Source organism: Talpa europaea (genome assembly GCF_964194135.1).
Source record: "Talpa europaea genome assembly, chromosome: 2".
NCBI classification, from domain to species: Eukaryota; Metazoa; Chordata; class Mammalia; order Eulipotyphla; family Talpidae; genus Talpa; species Talpa europaea.
Genome location: NC_140068.1, coordinates 75651331 through 75675822, shown reverse-complemented (window position 1 = coordinate 75675822; position 24492 = coordinate 75651331). Strand labels below are relative to the sequence as shown.

At 35.4% G+C, this 24492-nt stretch overlaps 1 protein-coding gene and 1 pseudogene across 2 annotated transcripts in view; one reads left to right on the top strand and one right to left on the bottom strand.

Moving 5' to 3' along the window:
* Nucleotides 1-23882, bottom strand: part of KHDRBS2 (KH RNA binding domain containing, signal transduction associated 2) — a gene marked incomplete at both ends in the record, with an annotated part of 457143 nt that extends 433261 nt beyond the window's left edge. Inside the window, one exon of the mRNA XM_084256497.1 lies at nt 23792-23882. Within this exon, the coding sequence (XP_084112623.1) occupies nt 23792-23882 (91 nt within the window). The remainder of the gene's footprint in view (nt 1-23791) is intronic.
* LOC311167760 (NADH dehydrogenase [ubiquinone] 1 beta subcomplex subunit 8, mitochondrial-like) lies at nt 1667-2226 on the top strand (annotated as a pseudogene). Its single transcript has one exon. The product of its transcript is annotated as an NADH dehydrogenase [ubiquinone] 1 beta subcomplex subunit 8, mitochondrial-like (transcript).
* Nucleotides 23883-24492: the final 610 nt, after the last annotated feature.

Here is a 24492-nt window from a genome sequence, read left to right as displayed (position 1 = left end):
GGAACTGTCCCATTCTCCCTACAGTAGAGTTAACCAACACTGATCAAGGGAAGAGATTTCTTCAAGTTTTAGGTCTGAGCATTTCCATTTATACTGCTTTTATCACTTTTATTTTAATTATAATCAGTAAGTATAACACCAAAGTAAATTAGTAAGAACATGAAAAATTAAGAAATACTCATTTCTGAGGAAAAAAAATGATTTAGTAACAATTCATGAAAGAGTTAGTGTGGCCTATGTTTTCTCGTATTCTATTTCTAGGACTTTATTATTTTATTACACAACCAGAATTCTCTCTTCCAGATATCTGGGCATTTGGAAAGACATTTAGTTCCAGAATACTAACTAAATAGATGTACTTGCTTTTGTAATCCATAATAATAGTTTTTAATGTGAAAACTAAAAGGTAGATTCCAAATGAAAGTGCTAAAGCTATTAAAGTAGTAGTATTTAACAAAATTTAAGAAAATACAATGATTTCTCTTTCTTAGAATCTATAATTGCCTTTTTTTTTTTTACCAAAACAACTAACATTTGACACATTAGGCCATAACTTTCTTCCTGATTTTGTCCTTATCAACTTCTCTAGTCTCTATTGTCAGTAAGTGTCTATAAGGCACATAGAGCTCCTACTTAAGAGTTCTGGGCTAGAAAATTAGAATTTGCAGCAGTGTCAGCAATGTTTCCAATGATGACATCATGAAACCCACCTGTCTCGACAAGTTGCAAATAATAGAGAGATTCATTTTATAACAGGAGAAATGTGTCACCACTTCCTAAAATGATACCACAAATCATTATTCACGACTTCTAACTAAAGGATGCATGAATGCTCCTCACAATTCTACAAACCCAGTATAAAAATGAAGAGAACTCTGAATATGAGAACAAACTATTTTCCACTAGTGTTAAGTTAACCAAGTATTCTTAAAGTAGAAAGCAAACAATGGCTTTTTTTTTACCATTTTAGGTAACCAAATTATACCATAAGAAATAACTTATTTTAAAAATAACTTAAAAATCACTTGCTTCATAAGCAAGGGAATGGAATTTTCCAAATGCATTCACATCAATACAATAAATATTAATTTTAAGCTCATTATCACTATTTTGTTGTGGGTATTAAGTAGCCCACAAATTGGATGATATTTCTGAATACTTATGTGGCAATAAGGCTTTTCTCCCATCCCAAATTTACATAAATGCCTGATGATACAAAACATGGCAAAACTTAATGTTTTCTCATTTCAGGTTTTTATGTATTTATTTTAAAAATGAAAAATTTGAACTTTTTTTTATTCTATCAAAAAGCTGCAGGGATGTATGACCCAGTAAATAAATTCAACTATCTAAATTATGTTGAAAATATAATAGTCTTTTACTAGAAGACATGAGTGATAAGGACTTCAGGGTTCATTGTACATTTACAGCACTTAATCTCATCAATCACATTATAAAAATATCCCATTTATATATAGATATAACCATATAAGTTAACCTCAAGTGAAACTGCATTAAAACTTACTTTCAGCCTTACTATTTGAGATTATGATTGTGTTAAGCATGTCTAAACAAAGTCAAACATTTTTATATTAACCTACATAGTTAAATAATAAAAAGAAATAAAGTTTAAAACATAAAAACATGCGAATGGGAGAAGGTGAAGATGGCGGAGGTCAGGGCAAAGGTATTGGGAGTCCAACGTCAGCAAAGGGCGGTCCGGAACGTGGCGCCGCTGGGAGCATGGACAGCCTCCCACATTACCAAGGACACACTCCCAGGGCCCTACCCCGGGACCCCCGAAGAAAGGGCAGCCTCCGCCAAGAAGTATAATATGCGAGTGGAAGACTACGAGCCCTACCCGGACGTTGGCTTGGGGTATGACGACTACCCGAAGCTCCCTGATTGCTCACAGCAGGAGAGGGATCCGTGGTATGACTGGGATCATCCAGAATTGAGGTTGAACTGGGGTGAGGCGATGCACTGGGACCTACACATGTATATCAGGAACCGTGTGGACACGTCCCCCACGCCTCTTTCTTGGAATGTCATGTGTAAACACCTCTTTGGCTTCGTGGCCTTCATGCTGTTCATGTCTTGGTTGGGTGACACTTACCCCTCCTACCAGCCTGTGGGGCCAAAGCAGTATCCTTACAATAATCTCTACCTGGAACGAGGTGCGATCCCACCAAAGAACCTGAGCCGGTGGTTCACTATGAGATTTGAGGAGACTTCGTGGGCTTTGTGCCCCCTGACTAACTCCCTCATTCCTAGAGATTTAACCTTAATGAAATCCCTAATAAAACTTAGTGCTATGGTTAAAAAAAAAAAAAATCTTATGATTTTGAAATGCAGGTTTTTAAACAAAGGTTTATTGATATTTATTCAATCTTAACTGGAACTTAACCCAGTATTATGTGAAATTCTGACATTCTGATTGCTTGGAGATTGAAGGGCTTATCTTTAGAAACATAACTTTACCATTTTTATTTTTTATTAGCATCTAACATAGTGGTCTAACATTGTTATTCTCAATAAATACCTGTCAAAATGAATTACTAAACTGTTAAATAGACAAAATTATCTATAAGTATGTACACATCACGGTAAAACTAACATTAGTTCAAAAATTTGCCACAAATATATATAACATGTATTTTATAATTTTCTCTAAAGAGAAAATGTTCTCTCTAAAATCAAACAGACACAAAACTGGTACTTTGGTCAGCTTTACTGTGTCACAGTGACATTCCATCAGGCCTAAATTTTAAACTTCCAGACAAACAAGCAAAAAATCAAAAGCTCAAAGTTTGAGTGTATAAACATAAAATTTATATGAAACAGGTCTGATATTCGTACACTGTCTTATACTGTATTTGCCAAGAAAATTCAAATAAAGGGGATCATTTGTAACTTAGAATTTTATATTCACATTTTCTACATTGTTTAAGGTAAAATATATTTTGTCCACCCTAATATTAAAAAACACATTCAGTGCTATGAAATTTCCATAGAAAAATACCCCATTTACTTTCTAGAGTGATTTTACAAATCATTGCTTATAAATGTTTAATTCAGCACAAGATGTAGAATGTTTCTCATGCTTAAAAACTCAACACTTCTTTCAGATATTTTTAGTACCTAGCAGCATGTTGTTATATCAGCTCATTCTTTCCCATTACACAAATTATCAAACATACCTTTGAAAATATTTTTCAAAATACGTTGCTGCCTATTGTTTCAATCAAATATTAATCTCATTTAAGGGTCACTGCAATGGAAACAATACATGTTTTTTGTTTAGCAGAGTGATAGCTTCTTCATTCCAACTAGAATAATTAATATTCTACCATTTATTTTTCTCAATTACACTCTAAAACATGAAACTGTTTTGACAATCTATTTACAAAGTGCATATAAATAATGGTTTGTTTTACTTATGAAACAGTGTTTCATTAATATTTTCTATTTACTATATACTATTAATTACAATTTCATATTCAATAATTTACAAAAACAAGTACCAAACTTCTGGTTTTATATCCTTATCCATAGAGTAACATGTACAATTAATTCATGCAGTACATTGAGTTGTTCAAAATTTTGCAAGTCGCAAACTGCATTAATTTCTCAGACATAATATGAACCTCAAGATGAAAATTTTAGGTAGGTCCTTACTGTCCTAAAACCAAATAAAAGCAAAAGGGAATTAACATATATCTGCAGTGGTATGAACCTCTATCTCTGAATTATATGTGGTGCTGTGTACCAACAATAGCTCATTAAAAAAAGATAGAATTAAAGGAATACCTAATGATAAATATAAATTTCAACCACATACTTAATTATATAGTATGTTATTATGTATTATGTATTATGTATTTATAACGCAATAGGAAGACATCAATATCATTTATTTAAACTAAATCTGACTTAATATGACAACTAAATTGGTTATCCAGTCAAAGAAATGGAAAAAAAGATATTAACAATACATATTCTTCCATTACTACTTCTCAGCCTTTTGACTAAAATCAAGTATAGTATCTTTTCTTATTAGCCTTATAATTTTTATAATCATATAAAATCTGACAGTAAAAAGTTAATGAATATTAGTGATTGAGTCAGAATGTTTTTTGAAAAAATATGAGTTGGTAATTTTCCCATGTTTCCTTTATGCCCCATACTTTACGGTCAGTTTTAAAAATAACAATTATCAATGTTTCAGGACCTGCCAAATGGCTCTCATTGCAGTGATTTGTCATACCAAAATTTCTTATTATAAACTCATTCCTTCATCAAAAACTCTGAGACACAAAGAAATATGTTTTTGTCAATGTACTCTAATAAAACTGTTGCATTTATTTCAGTAGAAATACTTTCTTTATTCATGTAAGGAATTACAAATTCAACTTGGTGGCTTTCTGAGGCTACACTTAATTTGTTGATACTACAAAGGCATAGTTTGGTTATTCTCTTTTCCTTTACAATAGTTTTCATCTTCTATTTCTACACACTTCTCTTTCAAGAATATAACAGTTTTGAGCTATCTTCTTATAGTGAAACATGATGAACTAGCATTACAACATTGATATATAGAGAGAGGTTAATAACTACATAATTCTGACTTCAATGAATTGAGCAACTAACCTTTTTTTAAATTTAACTTTTTAATTCATTATTCCCTTTCAATCTTTTGAGTCTATCTTTTCCCATTCTTTATGAGAATTATTGAGTCTAAAAGTGGAAAAGGTACCCAAAAACTATGTGGCACTCAAGGTTTTCTCAGGAATTTCTTCTCAGAAATACCAAAAATGTATTTTCTCATGTTAACACCTGAATAGCAAATGTTTCAACTCCCACCTCTGCCCAGTAAGGCTCATCATAACAATAAGTCCAACTGTCAAGTATGAAGACAGAGCTGGAGCGGATTATGCTAAGTGAAATAAGAAGGAAAAAAATATAAATATTGAATGGTTTCACTTATATGGGGAATATAAAGAAACCAAACAAAGGCTCATGAAAAAGACAAAACTTGTCTTTTTTACTACTTGTAAGTAGTAACATGAAATGTATATTATTATAGTATATAATGAGCATATGATATTATATTAGTTTTAGGTATATATATATATAATTATTTGATATTTGTATATACTGTGAATGATTGCCACATTAAATCCAGAATGAGCTTGGATTCACAAAATCTCAGAGAACTAGTAAACCGAAAGTTTCACGTAAAAGTTAAGTGAACTAAATGAACAAAAAAAGATTTCTAAAAGTATTTATAGCATAATATATACAAAAATATTTAGAAAAATTAAACTTATTTGATTTTGCCCATATACATCAAGTGATAAGGAATAAGGATAAAATTGATCACTGAAAAAATTGTCTCTGCATGCCACCTTGCTGAAAGAGCAGCTACTTCCTTTCAACTATAAACCAATTTTAGAAATTAATTCGCTTAAACATTGATGGGCAGAAACCACAGTATTACTATCACAGACGTGTGTTTGTGCAAGTGTGTTTGCATACGTAAATTTCCCCTATATGCCATGTATGTATGTGTGTATATGTGTGTGTTCACATGTATCTTTTGAGATGTATCATCATTAGCAGTTACATAGAATCTCCTAGATTAAATACATAAAGAGGGATTAAAAAGGATCAGGCTTTTTTAAAACAAAGATAGTTAATTGAGGAAGGATTAAGAAAATGGATTAGCTAAGTGCTATGTTTTCAATTACATTTAGTTTAACCAACCTGAAAGTCTATAAATATTACAATAGTAAAATGAGAGACCTTGTGACTTTTCACAAGATTTTTTTTTTTCTTTCTCAATTAGAAATATTTTCTATTCACTTGTTCACTGCAGGCTTTCAGCTCCCAGCAGCAAATGAATGGGCAAAGCATGGCAATGGGCCTTTTGAAACGAGAAGACTGTCACTCGCAAACTACCAGCTATTTCTCTTTTGAATACAAACATGCTATTTGAAGTAATTCATTTAGCTTTTTCTAAAGGCACCTTGTATAACCTTGCAAGTGGTGATTTGTAATATGGCAGGCTGTTACCAGGCAGCTACAATATTTTGCCTCAGTTCAATACAGAGCAGCATTATTCTGAAGCTTATTCATATAGCAATATTTCAATGGAGGTACTTTCCAAATCCAGTTCATATTTATCCATTTGTTGTTTGAGTAGGCAGGAGGAAAGTGGGTAGAGAAACCACCTTCCTACCTATTTAGTGGATTCTTCTAACTCACAATGAACTCTAGCAGGTTCTATGTCCTCCACAACCGAAAAGAAAAAATGGATTAGCGAATCTTACCTTACAGAACCCTATGCATTACAGTATACAACTTGCCAATCTCTCCTCAACATTTCTTTAAAAAAAAAAAAAAAAAAAAAGGGCGTCCCCGGTGGCACAGCGGTTGAGCGCTGGGTTGCAAAGCTGTCCGCAGCCTCTGCAGCGCCAGTTCGACCCCCAGCTGCTCCCCGGCCACCGGAGGAGGGTCCCACATGGCGTGCAGACCTCTCCTGCGGCCCGCTGCTCCCCTCAGCAGTGTACTTCAGTCTGCCTGTTCTGCTTCTGGCTCTGGTGAATTCTCTCACCCTCCCGCGCTTCTGACTGTACCCAGTGCTTGTATAAATAAATAAATAAATCTTAAAAATAAATAAATAAATAAAATGTTTCCCTTCATTAAAAAAAAAAACTCCTTTTTTTTTTTTTTTGAAGATTTATTTATTTACACAAGCACTGGGGTTCAGGCCAGAGGCATGGAGGGTGAGAGAATCCACCAGAGACAGAGCAGGATCAGAAGAGGCAGAAGGACCAAAATACACTGCTGAGGGAAGCACCGGGCGAGACAGGAGAAGTCTGCTGCGCCATGTGGGAATCTCCCTGGCTGGTCAGGAATCAAACTGGCAACGCAAAGGCTGTGGACAGTGTCACAGCACTGCACTCAACCTGCTGTGCCACAGGGGAGGCCCTCTTCTCAATATCTCAACCTCTGGATACAATTGCCCAACTTCCAACAGCTAGGCCCTGTTTATTTCTGACCTAAGGGCTGATGCTGGATGTCAGACTGCTTTTTGGCCTTCAAGCATCAGGATATTACTGTTCAATAGGAGCTGCTCTGAATTAATGGCAGATGGAACTTGGCATAAATACCCTTGTGCTCTTTCACATGTTTTATACCAGCTCCTCTTTATTTCCCAGTGTAATAAAGTACAATTGCCTATGGTAGTAACTTTCTTGAAAATAAGCAATTTGGCTACCTTTCCTACAGGTTTAATTTCCCCATATTCTAAGATCAACTCCAAAATAAGTTACTTCCATTCCAAAATTCCTTTCAAGGTCTGCCTTTACAGGAGAAAACTGTAAACAGAATGCATCTCAAGCTCAATAAGTCTGTACCTAATGTCACTCAAAATGAATACAGGATATATCTGATATTAGTATCTACCCTAACACACGATCAACTATGAATATATCAAGGGAACAGCACAACCTAATAGCTGTATTATTTATTCTTTTATTCCATCTTCTATGATTAGCAGAACTTGAATAAAAGGCTAAAATTTATGCATAATTATAATTAGACTAAAAAATATTCAAACAAAAAAACCCTACTCTTTAGAGATTAATAAATTTGCTTTGTTGTTTTCATTATCTTCAGTGCTTGCATTTAATAGTAGTAGATTTAAGTTTCTATATTCATTACTCATCTCAGCTTCTGCTTTTAGAGCATGCATTCAGTCAGGTGACCAGAGGTTGGTTACACAGTTTTCTAAGGTTATTAAGTTTCTAACAAACTAGGGGTTTATACAAACCTAGAGGATCCTCTAAAACATCACTCATATAATATCGATTACTAAGGTCTGGAAAGTGAATTGCACTTAGGTTGTTTTTCTTTTTTTTTTTTCATTTCTACTTGAGAATAGACAAAATAAGCTACTAAGGGTAAAGAGATGCACTAGAGACTTTATTCTTTCCTTTTCATCCACTGTGGACCTTACACTAATATTGTTAAATTTTCTTATGTATATAAAAAGATTTTATTTAAAGGAATTAAATTTCTCTATGGACCACTGTTTACTATAAATTACATATCACAACACTGCATATTTAGATAAATTTCAAATTGGTCCCATTTATGGCAATATAAAGAATTATCATTCAATACTACAAAATTTATGAAACATGACATAAAATGCATATTCACAAGTCATCTAATCAAAACATCTATTTTCAACAAAGTATCAATAATATATTTTTTGAGGAAAACAAAAGTTATTTCTCCTTTTCTCATGACTATCTATCATGTACTCCCCAGGGGTCATAAACACCCCTGGGGAGTACATACCAGTACTTCATACTGCTGGACCACTTGATGTCACCCCTATTCATTTTTTTTCATGTCCAAATGCAAACAGAAATTTTCTACTGCATCCCTATTTCTAAACCCCATTCATTCATTCTCGTCAGGGAGCAGCCTTCCTGCCTGTAAAAACACACTCCCGCGAAAATTACCTTGTCAGAAACTAGCACTGATGTATTCTGTCAGTCCAGATCATTGTTAAATCTTCTTTTTGGTTATTAGTGCTGACATGATGAGTACCTATATATTTACTATGTGATAGTGGTTAGTATCTGTGTTTTAGGGATGAGCGTAAAGTCAACAGTAACTTATGCCCTTGAGCAATTTCAAAAACTTTATGTCACATTTCATGATGATGGCAATGCTGGCAGTTAACATGTCAATGAAGATCAATGCGTTATCATTGTGGATGCAGATATAGGTCTCAGTTGCTCATCTCTAGGTGTATCTGTTTTACTGAGAGAAGGCTTATCAGTTCTATATAATTGCTATGTTGCTTCTGTACAACATTCTTTTTCCCTTGAAAACATAGAAAAAGCATGTAACATACTACTAAGAACTATAACATCATTTTTAATGGAAATGTTTAATGTGTATACTGTTCTGTGATAATAGAATCTATTATTGCTATTCAGGACAGTGCAATTTCTCAAGGTTTACTAGATATCACCACTTTCATTAGTAGCAAATACCTTGCTTCTCTATTGATAGAATGCTATATTTGTTTAATTCCGTAAACACCAAGGCCTCTAGCATGGTTAGTCCTCTCAGTTAAAAATAAGAAAAGTATCCTCACATTGCTGTAAAGATTATGTCCTAAATTCTGAGGAAAAGGCAAACATCATAGTTACATATTATTTTAAAGCACAGTATAAACATATACTATGTTATGTTCTCAGGCATTATTTCCTTTCATATTGGAACAGACATGCAGAACAATAATACTGTACAGTAGTGCATATCTTCAAACACTATGATCCTAGTTTTTGTTATAATTTATGTATCTTGCCAAGTATCAAATTTACATTATATCTTTGAACACTTTAAACACAACAAATGAGCAAAGAAAAATCTTTTTAGCAAATGATGCTGGATATTAAAGTAAAAAAACACTATCTTGATACTATATATAAAAATTACTCCTAGGTGAGACATAAACCTGTATCTAAAAGTTAAGACCATATTGTCTCTAGAAGAAATAACTGAGAAAATATTTGTGACTTATGACAGGCAAAAAACTCCCCTTGAGAGCATAAAGCATAAAGAAAAAATGATAAATTAGACTTCAGGAAAATTAATAACTTTTCTACCTCAAAAGACAGTTAAGGAATTAAAAGCGAAAACACACAGTAGAAGAAAAGGTTTGCAAGATACATACTTAACAAAGGGTAAAAATTCAGAACACAAAAATAACTTTTACAACAATGAAAAAATCAACAACCTAATTAAATATTTGTCAATGTCCTGAGTAATCATTTCAAATAAAAGAATACATACAAATGGCAAAAAAAAACCACAAACAAAATACATTCAATATCATTAATCATCAAAGAAATGCAAATTAAAACCACAATAAGTTACTACTTCAAATCACTAAAGTAGCTGTGATTAAAAAGACTGAGAACTTCTACTGTTGGTAAGGGAGTAAACAAACCAGTCTTCATACATTATTGGTAGGAGAGTGATATAGTAGAACTACATTAGAAAACTATTTGATAATCACACACAAGATTAAACATATATCTACCTAACATCTGTAATTCTACTCCAAATAAAGTGACCATAAATCCATAAAAAAAAAATTTGTATGTGAATGTTCACAGTAGCTTATTCATAATAAGTAAAAACTGAAATTAGTCCCAGTCCGCCTAGGAGAGACTGGATAAACAAACTGATATAGTCATAATATGTAATACCACTCAGCAATAAAAAGAAATTACTGACAAATAGACTTTCAAATATATTGTACTTAAAAAGGAGTACATACATATAAAAAGTTGAAAACCAAAGTGAATTATGATGACAGAAATCAGAATAAAGGTTGCCAAAGGAAATGCAAATTAATGGCAAGAATGTAAAAGGGATGTTTCTGGACCAACTGAAATAATCTTTATTTTGCCGAAAGTACTGCTTTGCATAAGATATACTGTTATCGGGGTCTCCCCTGGTGGCACAGGTGGTTGAGCGCTGCGCTGTGAAGCTGTCCGCAGCCTCTGCAGCGCAGGTTCGATCCCAGCGGGACGGCGAGGGTCCCACATGGCACAACACCTCTCCTGTCGCGGCAGACCTCTCCTGTCGCGCCCGCTGCACCCCTCAGCAGTGTGTTTCATCAGTCTGCCTGTTCTGTTCCCCGCTCTGTCACTGGTGAATCCTCTCACCCTCCCACATATCTGGCCTGTACCCCGGTCCTTGTATAAAACAAATAAATAAATCTTAAAAAAAAATAAAAATATATATCTCACAGTTCAAATATTTTACATCAATTTTTAAAGTAGGAAGAGTAAAGAAAAGAATATTGATTTCTGTCACTGGATTAATAGTGTACATAAACTTAGCTAAGATTTAAGAGATGACTACCGGACCTATGAGATAGTTGGCAAGAGTCTGTAGCATACATAGGGAAACAAAGACTCAGAGAAAGTTAGAGATTTACAGCAGTCACAAAGCAATAGAGTAGCAGATCTGGTTTCAAACACTAGTATTTTTATTTTGCCTACCATGTCCTTTCTATTATAATAGCAGCTCTCAAACATTCTCTGTCTCTATCTCTTTTTCTCCCCACAGGAGAAAAAGATTAGATAGACAGACAGACAGAAAGACAGACAGACATAGAATCACAATCTTTCTCCCCATAGGGATAGCACAAATCCAAGGGGAAAATATATCTTGAAGACAATAGTGGTTAAAAAAAAAAAAAAAAGTCACATGTGCAAATAGGAACTGTCAAAGAGAGAAAGGGGTCAAAATGAAGGAGGAAGAGCACAAGGGACTACAGTGATGGATCACAGATGCTGTGGTCAGAGAACTATGGGAGGCCTCCCCGGTGGTGCAGCAGGTTGAGCACAGCACTGTGAAGCTGTCCACAGCCTCTGCAGTGTGGGTTCAATTCCCAGCCAGCCAGGGAGATTCCCACATGGTGTGGCAGACCTCTCCTGTTGCACCCACGGCTCCCCTCAGCAGTGTATTTCGTCAGTCTGCCTGTTCTGCTCCCCGCTCTGTCTCTGGTGAATCCTCTCGCCCTCCCACGCCTCTGGCCTGTACCCCAGCTATTGTATAAAAATAAATAAATCTAAAAGAAGAGAGAGAGAGAGAACTGTGGGGACTACACCTGAGGAGAGAAATTAAATACTCTCCAAAAATTAACAACAATGTAGGTAAATAATTAAAAAAAAAAAAAGAACTGTCAAAGAAAAAGTAGCTGCCTGCAAAAGACTTGGAATAAGGAAAGACTCAAAAATAAAAGGTACAGAAAAGGAGCGTGGATGAATTTTACAGCTGTGTGAGAAGTGATAGAGTTTTGTATAAGGATGTTTCATGTTACACACTAGGACAGTCACCAAGGTAGAAGTAGAGATGATGGCCTGGTGTAGGATTTGCATTGTAATTTAAAGTGAGCAAGAGAAACAATACTCTGCAGCTGTCATTATGTTGATAATTTATAACTAAGTGTCCTAGCTCCCGTACACAAGGAAAAAGAGAAATGTAGAAGTTCGTTACCCAGATAATACAGATCCTTAATTACAGGAATGAAGTTAGAATCTAGGGAGTCTGGTTTCAGCATTTATGCTTTTAACCCCTCTATGTAAATGCCCCTCGCATTCCATTTCCTCCCAATGGTTAAACCATGTAAAACAGCTATTTTTAGGTAAAAATGATTAAATATTATCTATTTCATATGTTTCAACATACTATTTACTCTTAGCTCTCCTCTTCTATGCAACTAAATTTCTTGGAAGAGATTTCTAACTTAATTCTCTCATGATCTCAATTCCTAATTACTCCTCAACCTAAAGAAATTAAGGGTTTTTTCCAGTTCCTCTCTCAATGTTCTTTGCTGCCAGATCTATTAGAGATATTTTACATTGATACCACTTGACCTCAGCAGCATTTGACGATATTAGCCAAATCTTCCTTAATCCAAGTACTCTATTTACTTGACACTGAACCTACTTGATCTTTCCCACCTACAGCTAGGAAACTCTTTTTAGTCAACTTTACCAACCACTTTTCTTCTGTCTTTTCATTAAGTGCTGATGCCCCTCAGGACTTGATCTAAAGTCTCCCTCATACTGCACCCACCCTGCTCTCCCTAGGTGAGCTCCTCTACTTCTTCAGGCCACTATCACCCAGGGCTGAGGAAACCTAAACAATTACCTTCATAGATCCCCTTCCATTTGCAATTGAATTCAGCATCCTCAGACTTTACAAAAATATATCCATCTGTACTCAGAATTAACCTCCTTTGAATTCCTATCTCAAAAACTCCCATCACCATTAAACCAACTAACCAAGTAGACAACTGCCTTGACCATCCTTTTTCTTCATCTCTTCTACAAGATTTGATTCTTTACATTTTACTTGCTAAATTTCTATTTAGCTTTGTTCACTTCCACAGTCTCATTATCTCAATACAAGTGATCGTAATTTTGCTTCAGATCTGCTGCTCTAGTTGTTTGACGGCCTTGCCTGTGTCCTGCATCTACTGAATCTACTGAATCCATTCACAAGTTGTAACATCACATGATGCTTTAAATGAAATTCTGATATCACACCTGTCCTTTTTGAAAATCTTTAAATGATTTATCGCTGCTTTTGGCATAAAGTCCAAACTCAACATAGTTTACAAGATAAGCCTCTGCCATTCTCTTTAGACCCACTTTTCAGGGCATCTTTCTCCTTTGTTATATTTTCCAAGCGTACTTAAATTCTACCTTTCAAAATAAATGTTTTCCTTCTTTACATTAATTTGAGATGCTATTTTCTATATCTGTGTTTAATTTTTATAGCCCCTTTTGAGTCCTGCTCATATCCTATTTATTGGTTAAATCTCAACTAACATGCACCACCCTCATGAACCCTCTTCCATGACCTCTTGCAGACTTCTGTAGGTGCCCAACCCAAGACTCGTAAACCATTATCTATTTTTCTTATCATAGCACTTCACAGGTCCTATGGAAATTATTTATTTAATTGCTTATAGCATTTTTTATTAAAGATTTTTTTACATTTATGCATACAAGAACTGGGGTACAGGCCAGAGATGTGGGGGGTGAAAGGATTCACCAGAGACAGAGTGTGGAGCAGAACAGGCAGACTGACCAAAATACACTGCTGAGGGGAGCAGCAGGCAAGTCAGGAGAGGTCTGCTGCGCCATGTGTGTATCTCGCCAGCCAGCAGGGATTGAATTCGTGCTGCAGAGACTGGTACAGCTTCGCAGGCTGCACCCTAACCCCCTGCACCACCCCCGACAACCTAAATATGTCTCAGAGAGTAAAAGCGAGCACAGATAGTAAGAATCAACTCTCATTGACCACCCATATCTCGTATATGTTTCACACTCCTCTCACTTAAAGAAAAACCTTTGGTGTCCTGCAACTCATTCCCAGTGCTTATCACATCATCTAAGTCCATTAAATCACTCCTAATTATCATATAATGGTCTATCCTATCACGCTTTCTTTAAATGGATATTATTTCCAACATTTCACTAATTTCAGAATACTAACTTAATGCAAAGATGCCTATCCTGAAGTCCATTACAAAACAATATTATATAATAAAATGCCATCTGCCTCAGCATATCAAATGTGCTTTCATCTTCACACAATTCCTTAACTTCCCTCTTCTGCCATATTTGGCTGGATAAAAACAGCAGCTTCTGGCTTTACCTTCAAAAAAGGAAACTTTAGATTTATCCAGAGACATGAATAAGCCTAAATTCAATTTAACAGTCACTTAACTTTCCCCATTTATAACATTTACATACCTAAACATATGAGCTACAGATCCTATTGTACTTATTCATACGCTACTTGCATTTTATGGCCTTCTTTTATATAGCGAGTATATTGCTGCATGTAAGTCAAATTTCTAAAAAATCATATCCCTTGCATTTGTTGGAAACAATTATATCAAAGAAAATTATTCTACAATGTCATGTATTTAACCCTTCTAAGTTATTTCAAAGTAAGAGTTTGGTATTTCCTTAAATAAGTTATATTCTTCAATATCATTTAATGTTTTGATATTTAATGGCTGCTGTTTGATTTTTTTTTCACATTATAATTGGATATTACTTAACTGCTGATTTACTGTCTAAAACATCCAAACTGAAGATATTACCCTTTAATTAGCCTCATTATCTTTTACCATAAAATACAGACAATAATAACTGACTTTTTAAATATAATAGAAGGCTCTGAACCAGAGTGTATGTTTAATAAAAGTACCTACTACTTTAGTCATCCTCATTTTTCCTCAAAATTAATAAAATTCTTCTCCTTTAATCACTTTACTGTGTTTCTCTCAGTGGCTCCCTCTCCTGAGTTGCAGTTAGTACCAATCTTTATCTGACAGTCTATGAACCTGCTAAAAATATCTATCCTCTAGAGAAAATACATTCATTCTGCTGTTGTAAGAGGGGTAAACTTAATCTTTAGTTGTTTTTTTTTTTTACAGGAAATGTGCATCAATCATAGCATTTATAACAGTGCATAACACTTATGATCATCTGGTTCATAGTTTTTCAATCCTCAAACCTCAGAAGTTGTTGAAAGCATTTAAATCGTTATGTTGCCAAGTTTTCTGTTTCTGACCACCTGTGAATTCTGCTCACTTTCAAATTTTAAACACAAACCAACACTACCCTCAAGACACAAGAAGAGGACTGACAGTTGTTCCTTCTTCACAGAAGAATTCAGCAAATGTTTAACAGGTTCCTAAGAAACATGGGGAAAAAAGTGCCTCAGCAAATCACACAAAGATCTGCAGTCCTTTTTAGAATTAGGGAAAAAAAGCTTGGAATGTTCCCTTATTCCTTGCCACCTCATCATGAAACTCCTGCAGGAACAACGGACAATATAAGATATTCAGAAAATTCAGGCTGTTTCAATAATATCTAAACCCCTTTTATACTTAGGCAAATTTCCCTTTTATATAGTTGCTTGCCTTTTACATTTATTTTACAAAATTGCATAATAATCCATCCAATACTTACTTGAATTCAGGAATACATGTCAGGATTTAATGTCAGTAACAATGTTGATCATGACCTTCCTTCAAAACCTGGCCAAAGCTGAAGAAACACTTCCACAGGAGATGGTTATATGGCTTATGGGTGAGAAAACCTGAATATCAGCTTTACAATTTGTTGGTTGTTTGACTCTAAATAAATGAATTTCTCTAAGGCTTCATGTTTCTCATTTGCAAAATAATACTAATAATTATCTCACAGGGTAGGTGAGTGCGTTAATTGTGATAATGCATGCAAATTATCTGGTACAGTGCCTCCCCACAAATACTGATAACAATCCACAGATGATTTAAAAAACTAAAAAATTAAACGTGTTACTTCTTTATATATCATTAACACATGTTGCATATAAATGTTACCACCATATTCAGGGTCATGTGTTTTTTGTTTAACACATGAGTCGTAGTCCAATGGGATTCATCATCCCCATACTATAAGGGGATTTCTAGTAAATGGACTAAAACTTTTGCCATTCATGTGTTCTTGAATATTTACTATCTCCCATATCACCTAGTATTTTTGGAAGTAACATTCACAAAGCAAAAGCAGGCAATGGAGGATAATTTACAAATTATTTATTTCTCAAAATAACAATGATTGAACAATAGGCTACTTGACTATATCTTCTAAAAATTTTAGCAATAAAACATGCAATCACTTCAGAATTCTCCACTTGAGAAAATGAAGAAATCACATGATGTGGGCATTTTTCTAACATTAATTCAGGAGATTAGAAATTAATCAGTACTCTCCCACTTTAATCTATATCCAAATCAGGCTTGTTTAAAAAAAAAATACCCTTCGTGTGAGAAAATAGACCCTATTTCATTCAATGAATAAGTCTTAAACTGTTGCTTCAAAAAAATAAAATGGCATTAGAATACAATTTAAATTAAGATATATTTCTCATAATTGTATTAGACAAGGAAAACAAGTATCTTCATAGAAAAATGTGATGACATCATATGTAGAGTTATTTCCAACAGTTTCTAAAAACTACCTCTCAAACTTCTTTCATGACTACAAATGTTGTGGGAACCAGGACATTTAATCCAGATTGCACACTTAAACTGAAACTAATAATAATCAGATCTCATTTCATTCTCACTCTTAGGTACATTACAAGGTCATCTGCACAGTGAAAAATACTATCATAAAACAAAAAGACACCCTACCAAATGGAAGAACAATTTTGCAAATCATACATCAGACCAGAGGCTAAAATTGATCTACCAAAAATTCATACAATTCCACAAGAAAACATCCCAATCAAAAAATGAGCAGAAGAGTTAAACAGATACTTCTCCAACGACATACAGACCTCCGACCAGCACATGAAAAGAACATTCATCATTACTCATCACCAAGGAAATGCAAATCAAAACCACAATGAAGGTGTGGAGAAAAAGTAACTAGTTCAGTCTATAGGAAAAACAGTATGGAGGTTTATCAAAATATTAAAAATAGATCCATACAATCTAGTATTTCAACTTCTATGTATCTACCCAAAGAATGCAAAATTACTAACTCAAAGGTATATATGCAGTCCTATGTTCATTATAGCACTATTTATAACAACCAAGTTATGGAAACAATCTAAGTGTCAAGCAACAGATTAGTGGATTAAAGAAGGTGTGGTATATATAGATATACTGAAATACTACTCAGCTATAAAAAAGGAAGAAATCTTGCCACTTGCCACAACATGGATAAAACTGGAGGGGATCAGGCTAAGTGAAATAACTCAGAAGGAGATTGACAAATACTGAATAATTTCACTTATGTATGGTATATAAGGAAACAAAACAAAGCAACAGACAAAACCAAACCAAAACTAATTATAGAAATCTGACTGCAGAATTCAGGTTACCAGAAGGGGAGTGTCTGGGTGAGAAGCAATTGGGGAGACAACTGACTGTGCATGAAGATTATGTGCACTTTGATGATGGTGTGATGTGGTAACATACATCTGAAGAGCAGTAAACCTGTGCCCATAAATTATATATAAACTGTTGTTAACCCATATTATGTTCATAAAAAAATATTATATTTCTTTAAAAAAGAAATAAGAGAAAAACATTGTCTATATGGATTTATCCTGCTCATGCTCTTCCTTATATAGTTACTAAAATATTAATACATAAAGCTTCACATGCATTCTCAGAAAAAATTTATAAAAAAACAAAAAACATATACATGAATTCAGACTGGTATATATATAATAAACTTAAGAAGACTTTGAGAAAAGTGAAAATAAGAGGGAAGACTGGCCGATATTATAACATCCAGGAATAAATGACAAGGCAGTGGTTTCCCTAGATTTTCTTGTGCCTCATATATGTCAATGAGGTGTTAGAAAAACTAGCATCCAAAATAATCAACAGGTGACAACAAAAAACCTTCACTCTGCATTGCCAAAGGCTAGCAACTGGGCAACCTAATAAGACAGAAACTTCTAGACAACAAACGTCTTTGCCCAGTGAAACAACACAGAAAAAATGGTGGCGCATACTGAGCTCCTACCATGAAAGATTTCCAATCTCATCCAGCAATCAGAGAAGACTGCACTGTGCAGTATTGGTGGCGTAGTATTAAGCACAGCTGCCTTCCAGAGAAGACTAAGAAAGCAGGACCTCATTTCCACCCAGAATAAAGAGGCCTCCTTTAGAGGCAATGGAGTCATGTAGAGATCCTCGACTTCTACCCTAAAGAATAGTATTAGGCAAGCTCTTCCCTCCAAGCCAGGGCTGTGTCAGAGAAATGCTCGTTGCTCCAGCAGTGTCCACAGTGGCCAATCAGAGAACAGTACAAGACGCTTCTCCCTGTCCCGCCTGGTGTCAATATGTCCATGAGAGGAACCTAGACTTTCACTTCCACCAGAAGCATCAAGGTGCTCCATTCTCTCCCTTTACAGGCATGGTATAAGGGGAGCCTTCTAAAAGACATTATTATTTTTAAAGTGTGACAGACTCAATTTGAATGAGTCACTTTGACAGCACTATGTGTACTGAGTGGGGAGCAGAGGGATGGAGACAGTAAGGCTAAGAAACAGAGAAGAGAAAATCAGTTGTGTAGTTTGGAAGCCAACAGAGAAGCCAGGAAATTGGAAAAAGATCAACAGTGGAAAATACAGCCAAGAGATCTGATGAGAAGTCAGAAAATTAATACTGGATTTAGCAGTTAGGAAATGATTCTGTAACTGTGGTCACTGATTTTAGGACAATGATGAGGAGAAGCCAGATTGAAGAGTTTTAAAGAGGTAAATTGAGAAAGTGAGGCAGATAAACTAGATTGATATTATCAGAAACTTGATGGAGCTGAAATAAGGGGGGGTAAGAGTCAAAAAATATTATTTTTATTAATTTTGCAAGTAAAACAAGTATTCTATTTTTTTTAATTACTCTGTTTAGAACATGTTTATAAGCTGCTACAAGCAAAGGATGGAGAGGAAGAAGATGAAGACAGTGAAGAATGGATGTGGAGGCTGGTGAGCATTAGGGTCAAGGACACTGGAAAACAAGTCAACCTTGAACCAAAAAATCATTTACATTTCATGGGAATGTACATAGAAAGAAGGCATAGGAGGCTTTTTAGGTCGTAGGAGCCAGATATCTCGATATCCTCCAGTAAGAGGACAAAATCAACTGTCAAGAGTGAAGGACATGTGGGATTATGAAGATGCTGAAGAGGTTAGGAATCAACCTTGAGATAAATAGGACCAGACCTAATCAAGTTCAACTAAAACATTGACAAAAGACCACTGACTTTTGTCAGTGGACGTTTGTTAGAAAAACTTCATGGACTCTTTTTCCAAAAGATAATTTATTGCCTAAGTTGGTGTATGAGTTCAAATTTCACTCAGTAGTGATTCAAGGAAGATGGTGCTTATTTTATTACAAAATTAAGCTTCAAGTTGAGGTTATGTCCACAATTGTCATTTAAAAATTAAGGAAAATCTTAGAAGCATTTTTTTTTCACATTTGTAGAATTCCTGCTTATATTTTTATGATACTTACATTAAAAATTCTACTTGTCTATACAAAATACTGCTCACATTGTCATAAGAGTATTTATTTTAACCTTAAAAGAACAATAGATGTAATATTTCCTGTTTTATAGATGAAGAAACTAAGAATCAGAATGGAAACAAATAACATGTCCTATATTTTACAGTGGTAGTCAGTTAACACTCAGTCTCAAAATTTTGTTTGCTAAAGTAAAGCAAAATTTTTCCAATATATCATAAATGTGTTTTAACTTGCAAATCATAGACACATTACAATTAATTTTGACAACTTTTGCTTCATATTTAAGAAACATAAATAAGATTCATTAGGAGGAAAAAATAATATTATTAATCAAAGGAACAATCATATGAATACAATTTATAAAACATTGGTTTTAAACATTATAATAAATTTTCTTAATTTAAGGATTCACCACACTTTATGGAAAATATCTCCAAGAACACAATCTAAATTTTAACATGATCCTTATTTAGAATTTAAATGTAGTTAAGTCACTACAAATCACCACTTGTGATAACTATTAATCTTTGTTTCTTTCATGTCTTAAAAGCTCATCTTTATCTACAAATATGAAGGACAACCCTACATGGAAGGCCAAACTGTCAACAAAATTTAAGAAAAGCACATAATATTTTTAAAACGCCATATAAACTATTGGAATAGTTGGCAATATTTGACTTCATGTCTGATAAGCTAAGCACGACAAGGAGGAGTCTTCACATATTTGTGAGACTTCGGGTTAGAAAACCTTGCAGAGCAAAAGACCAAACACTTTGAACTGAAGAAGGATTAATCCTCCTAAAAATACGGAATCACCGTAATTCAACCTATAAATGTGATAATTGTATCAATCAGCAGACAGACATGCTGGACTACAAATAAGACTATTTCCAGGTATATTCATTTTTAGCCTCAAGCCTTGATAATAGTAGTAGACCTAAGAATATACAAGTGCCAAAAAATAACATATCTGTGAATACACTATAGTGCAACAATGTATTAGTAATCAGTAAACTAGGAAGGATGAAAAAAGTTTCAGAAATGTTCCACCATTGATTTTACTGCTCTGAATACATAAACACCACTCCTTTACATCAACAGTAGACCCAAACTTAGCTAGAATTACAAAGAAACGTATAGATCATCTAATGCAAAGCCTTGATTTGAGAGACAAGGAAACTGGGAAGCAACGTTTACCAATATTCAATTTAGGCAAAAGTAGAATTAAAATCCAGGTATCTGGATTCATAGTTTAGTGCACTTCCCAGAAGTAGCATAGATATAAATAACCTCATCTAATTTCATCTGGCAAGCAAATTCAGAGGCTGAGTGGAACTTTAAGGATCATGCTGAGTTTGCTGTTTTATCATATTCAAAAGCACCTTCCATTACAAATGTATAATTAATATTATAATCACAGGAGGAAAATTATTTTAATTAATCAAACGTATTATAAACACTTCAAACCATATTATTTAAGATCTTTTCTAAGTAACAATCAAGTACATAAAATGTCTGGGCTCTTCCATTAGCTTTCTCAGAATCATTCCTACTGAAAACATAGCAGAAAGAAGTGAAATGAAATAAACTAAAATAAAAATGAAAAAAAATAACCAACAAAGTAGTACTTTTAACCTCATGGCCTTTGATTCTAAACAAAGTATTCTAACTGAGCACTGATTTGCATCTATCACCAATCAAACAAGCAAAGTAAGTAATTGTGAAAGCTCATTGGTTTATATCAATATACCTTTATATATATATAAGCTTCCGGAAAAGCATTCCGAAGAACTAAATCATCTGGATCATTTTTATTACTCACTCAGTCTTGAGACTGTCTGCACAGTACTGACTAAAATGTACTTCACTGTGCACCTTCCTTGCAAATGAATATCTATGTCAGGTTTATTTATAGCCATTGCCTTCAATCAGTACATTTCCAGGTATGAAAAATAAAATCTCAACATTACTCTCCTATAGAGGGTACCTGGAAATTTTGTCACATGGCCTTTGAGAAGAAAATTAACAATCTATAATGAAAATGTATATTAAGATATTTTAGGGATCCCCAAGAGCACTAATCTTTTACTCTTTAACACAGGTAAAGAGCCCCAGGTACAATTAGAGAATTCATTCAAACCCTGTGCATCTTTTTGCAAATCCCTTTATATACTCCAAGATTATTAACATTTCCTCTTCCATTCTCTTTTTCTCATTATTTCTCTGAAATTTGGGTACCTCTCTTTGTTTCTTACTTAGATGCTTTTCTCTTTATTTGGAAGCTTTTCCTGTTAATTCCTTACAAAAGCAGGACATGCTTCCCCCTACTGGGAAAAAATTAAATTACAAGGTACATTCAAACATGTTCCTAAGTATCAAAATATCAAGTTCCTGAGAAACATAAAATGCTAAGGAACCAGGTGCATAGCTTTCTCAGACTGCTTCACCATTGGCAGAAATACTTATGTACTCTATTAAGAGTTTCTCATATGAATTTCTGTAGTTTTGCAACTTTCAAAAGCAAACTAAAACTACCATCAGAGATAAAGGACTCCTCATTGAAAGTACTGTCCCAAGGAGAACTCCATTTAGTAGATCAGAGAGAATTTTCAATCTTCAATTTTTTTTTCATTTTATACACATACCAGCTAAATGAAGACATGTTTAAAGAGATACTGACAAAAATGATAGAATAATGTTCTTTCAATCTTTTTATACAATTTTAAGCATTTATTAACTTTCAATATTCCTATTATTTTATGTAGTTGTAGTTATGATTTTAATAAAGTAGGAGAGTTTAATTTTTAATAAACTTTACTTTTCCTCTTAAATGTCAGTATTTTCAACAGTAGCCAAGAAAGTAGTAATTATAATCATAATCATTGCATTTTACATTTCCCAAATCCTCTAGAAAATCAAATCATTCCTACAAAATAAAAGATTAGTTGTTTCACACATTCAGTGTTTTATCTTTCCTTAATCTTTTAGCATGCAAAAATGGAAAAGGACCTTATACTCTATTTTATTGTGAATAACCCATAAAGAAATTTTAAAATAAATCCAACGCCTATTTGAATCATACATGGAGGAAGAGAATTTCTCCTTGTATGCACAACAAAGTCTCAAAAAAGAAAATAGATCTTTTAATGCTGAGGCACTAAGAGGAAGTTGTCACTTTTAGATTTGCTATAGGTAAATCTATAACATAACAACCTAAGCTACAGAATTGCATTGTAGTCAATTTGATGATGAAGCAATTCATTATTAATGAAGACTTCATTCCAAAAAAAAAAAAATGCAGCTTTTTTTCAAGGGAATGTGTAGGTATCACAGATATTGTGTGTATCTTTGACAGTCAGATGGCATTAATTCAAAATAAAGAGTAATATGGTTTAGATTCTGTGAGAAGTTTGTGTGTGTGTGTGTGTGTGTGTGTGTGTGTGTAACCAACCTTTCAAAGCAATGCAAAAGACAAGACATGTTTCTCTAGGAATGAAATTACTGACATTACAGGTCCACAAAAGAAAATGTACACTTGGTAAAACAGTTGATCAATTGTGGAGTGTTCTCAGGGAGGACTATCTCTCAGAGTACCAATCATCACACTTCAAATAAATTTATCAACACTTTTTTAGCCACAAAAGCAAACAAACACTCACACTCTAAACCAGGTTAATACTAAGACTTCCCACAGGAAAGCCTTAACTGGATTACAGGTATCAAAATTACTTCCAAAATGCAGCCAGGGAGGGGGAAAAAAACGCTAATATGTAGCTAAGAAGCTCTTACAACACTAGACAGATCACCATTTACTTCCAAACTGATTTCCCTTCCCTCTACGAAGTGAAAACATCCCTGAAGACCGCGTTACACTTTATGGTTTCCCTATAAATGATCCCAACAGGTCACATCACTGCTGCCATTCGATCGCCTAGCCCTGGTCTTCCCTAAATTAAGACGTGGAGAAGGAGCATCGCTGCTCGCCCCGAGAGAGGGCTCCGTCCTCCAGGGCTCTGCTGCGAGCATCTTCGGAGAGACCAGCGTCCCCAACTTCACTGCCCTAACCCAACAGCGGGCGAGCAAGGCGGCCGGGGGTTTGTGCCCATCTGTGAGGGCAAGTCCTACCTTCCGCCAAAAGGCGCGATGCATGCACAAAAGATGGATCCAGGCTATCTTTCTCTGCCATCAGCTCAGGCAAATATTTCTCCTCTTCCATAGCGCGGACTTCGGACCGTCCCCGGGCGAAGCGCAGGGTTCCGCTCGCTCGGGCGCAGGGGCGCGGGGCAGCGCTGGCTGCCGCGCTGCTCCGCTTCCGCCGCGGCGTGGGGAGCCCCGCGCGTCCTCACTGGCCCATGCACCTGCGACTCCCGCCGTCGGGCTGCGCGGCCCCGCGCCCACACCTGCCGGTCCCCGCCGTCGTCCCTACTTGCGCGGAGCTCGGCTCACACCAGCGGCCTTAACTGGAGAGGCGGGAGCAGGCCGCGTCCCACCTCCACCGACCGCTCATTGGGGGTGCTGCCGCAGGAGGCGGGGCCCCCGCGAAAGCCGCGGGGCGTCATTGGGCAGCACGGCACGTCGGATCGCCTGACTGGCAGGAAGCAGCTGCAGATGGGAGGGGAGCGCAGAAGGTGCAAACGCTTTCTTCTTGCAGCCCAAGCCTTGCCTGATTATTAGGCATGCCCAGTTGTGTGGAGCCCTCAGTGTCTTCAGCTGAGGTGCGGAGGGGGGTAGGGTGGGGCGAAGTGGGAAAAGCACCCCTTAAACGGAGAAGCGCAGGTCCAAGACGGCGGGGAAGACGGGGATGAGGAGTGAGTCGCCGAGGGAGG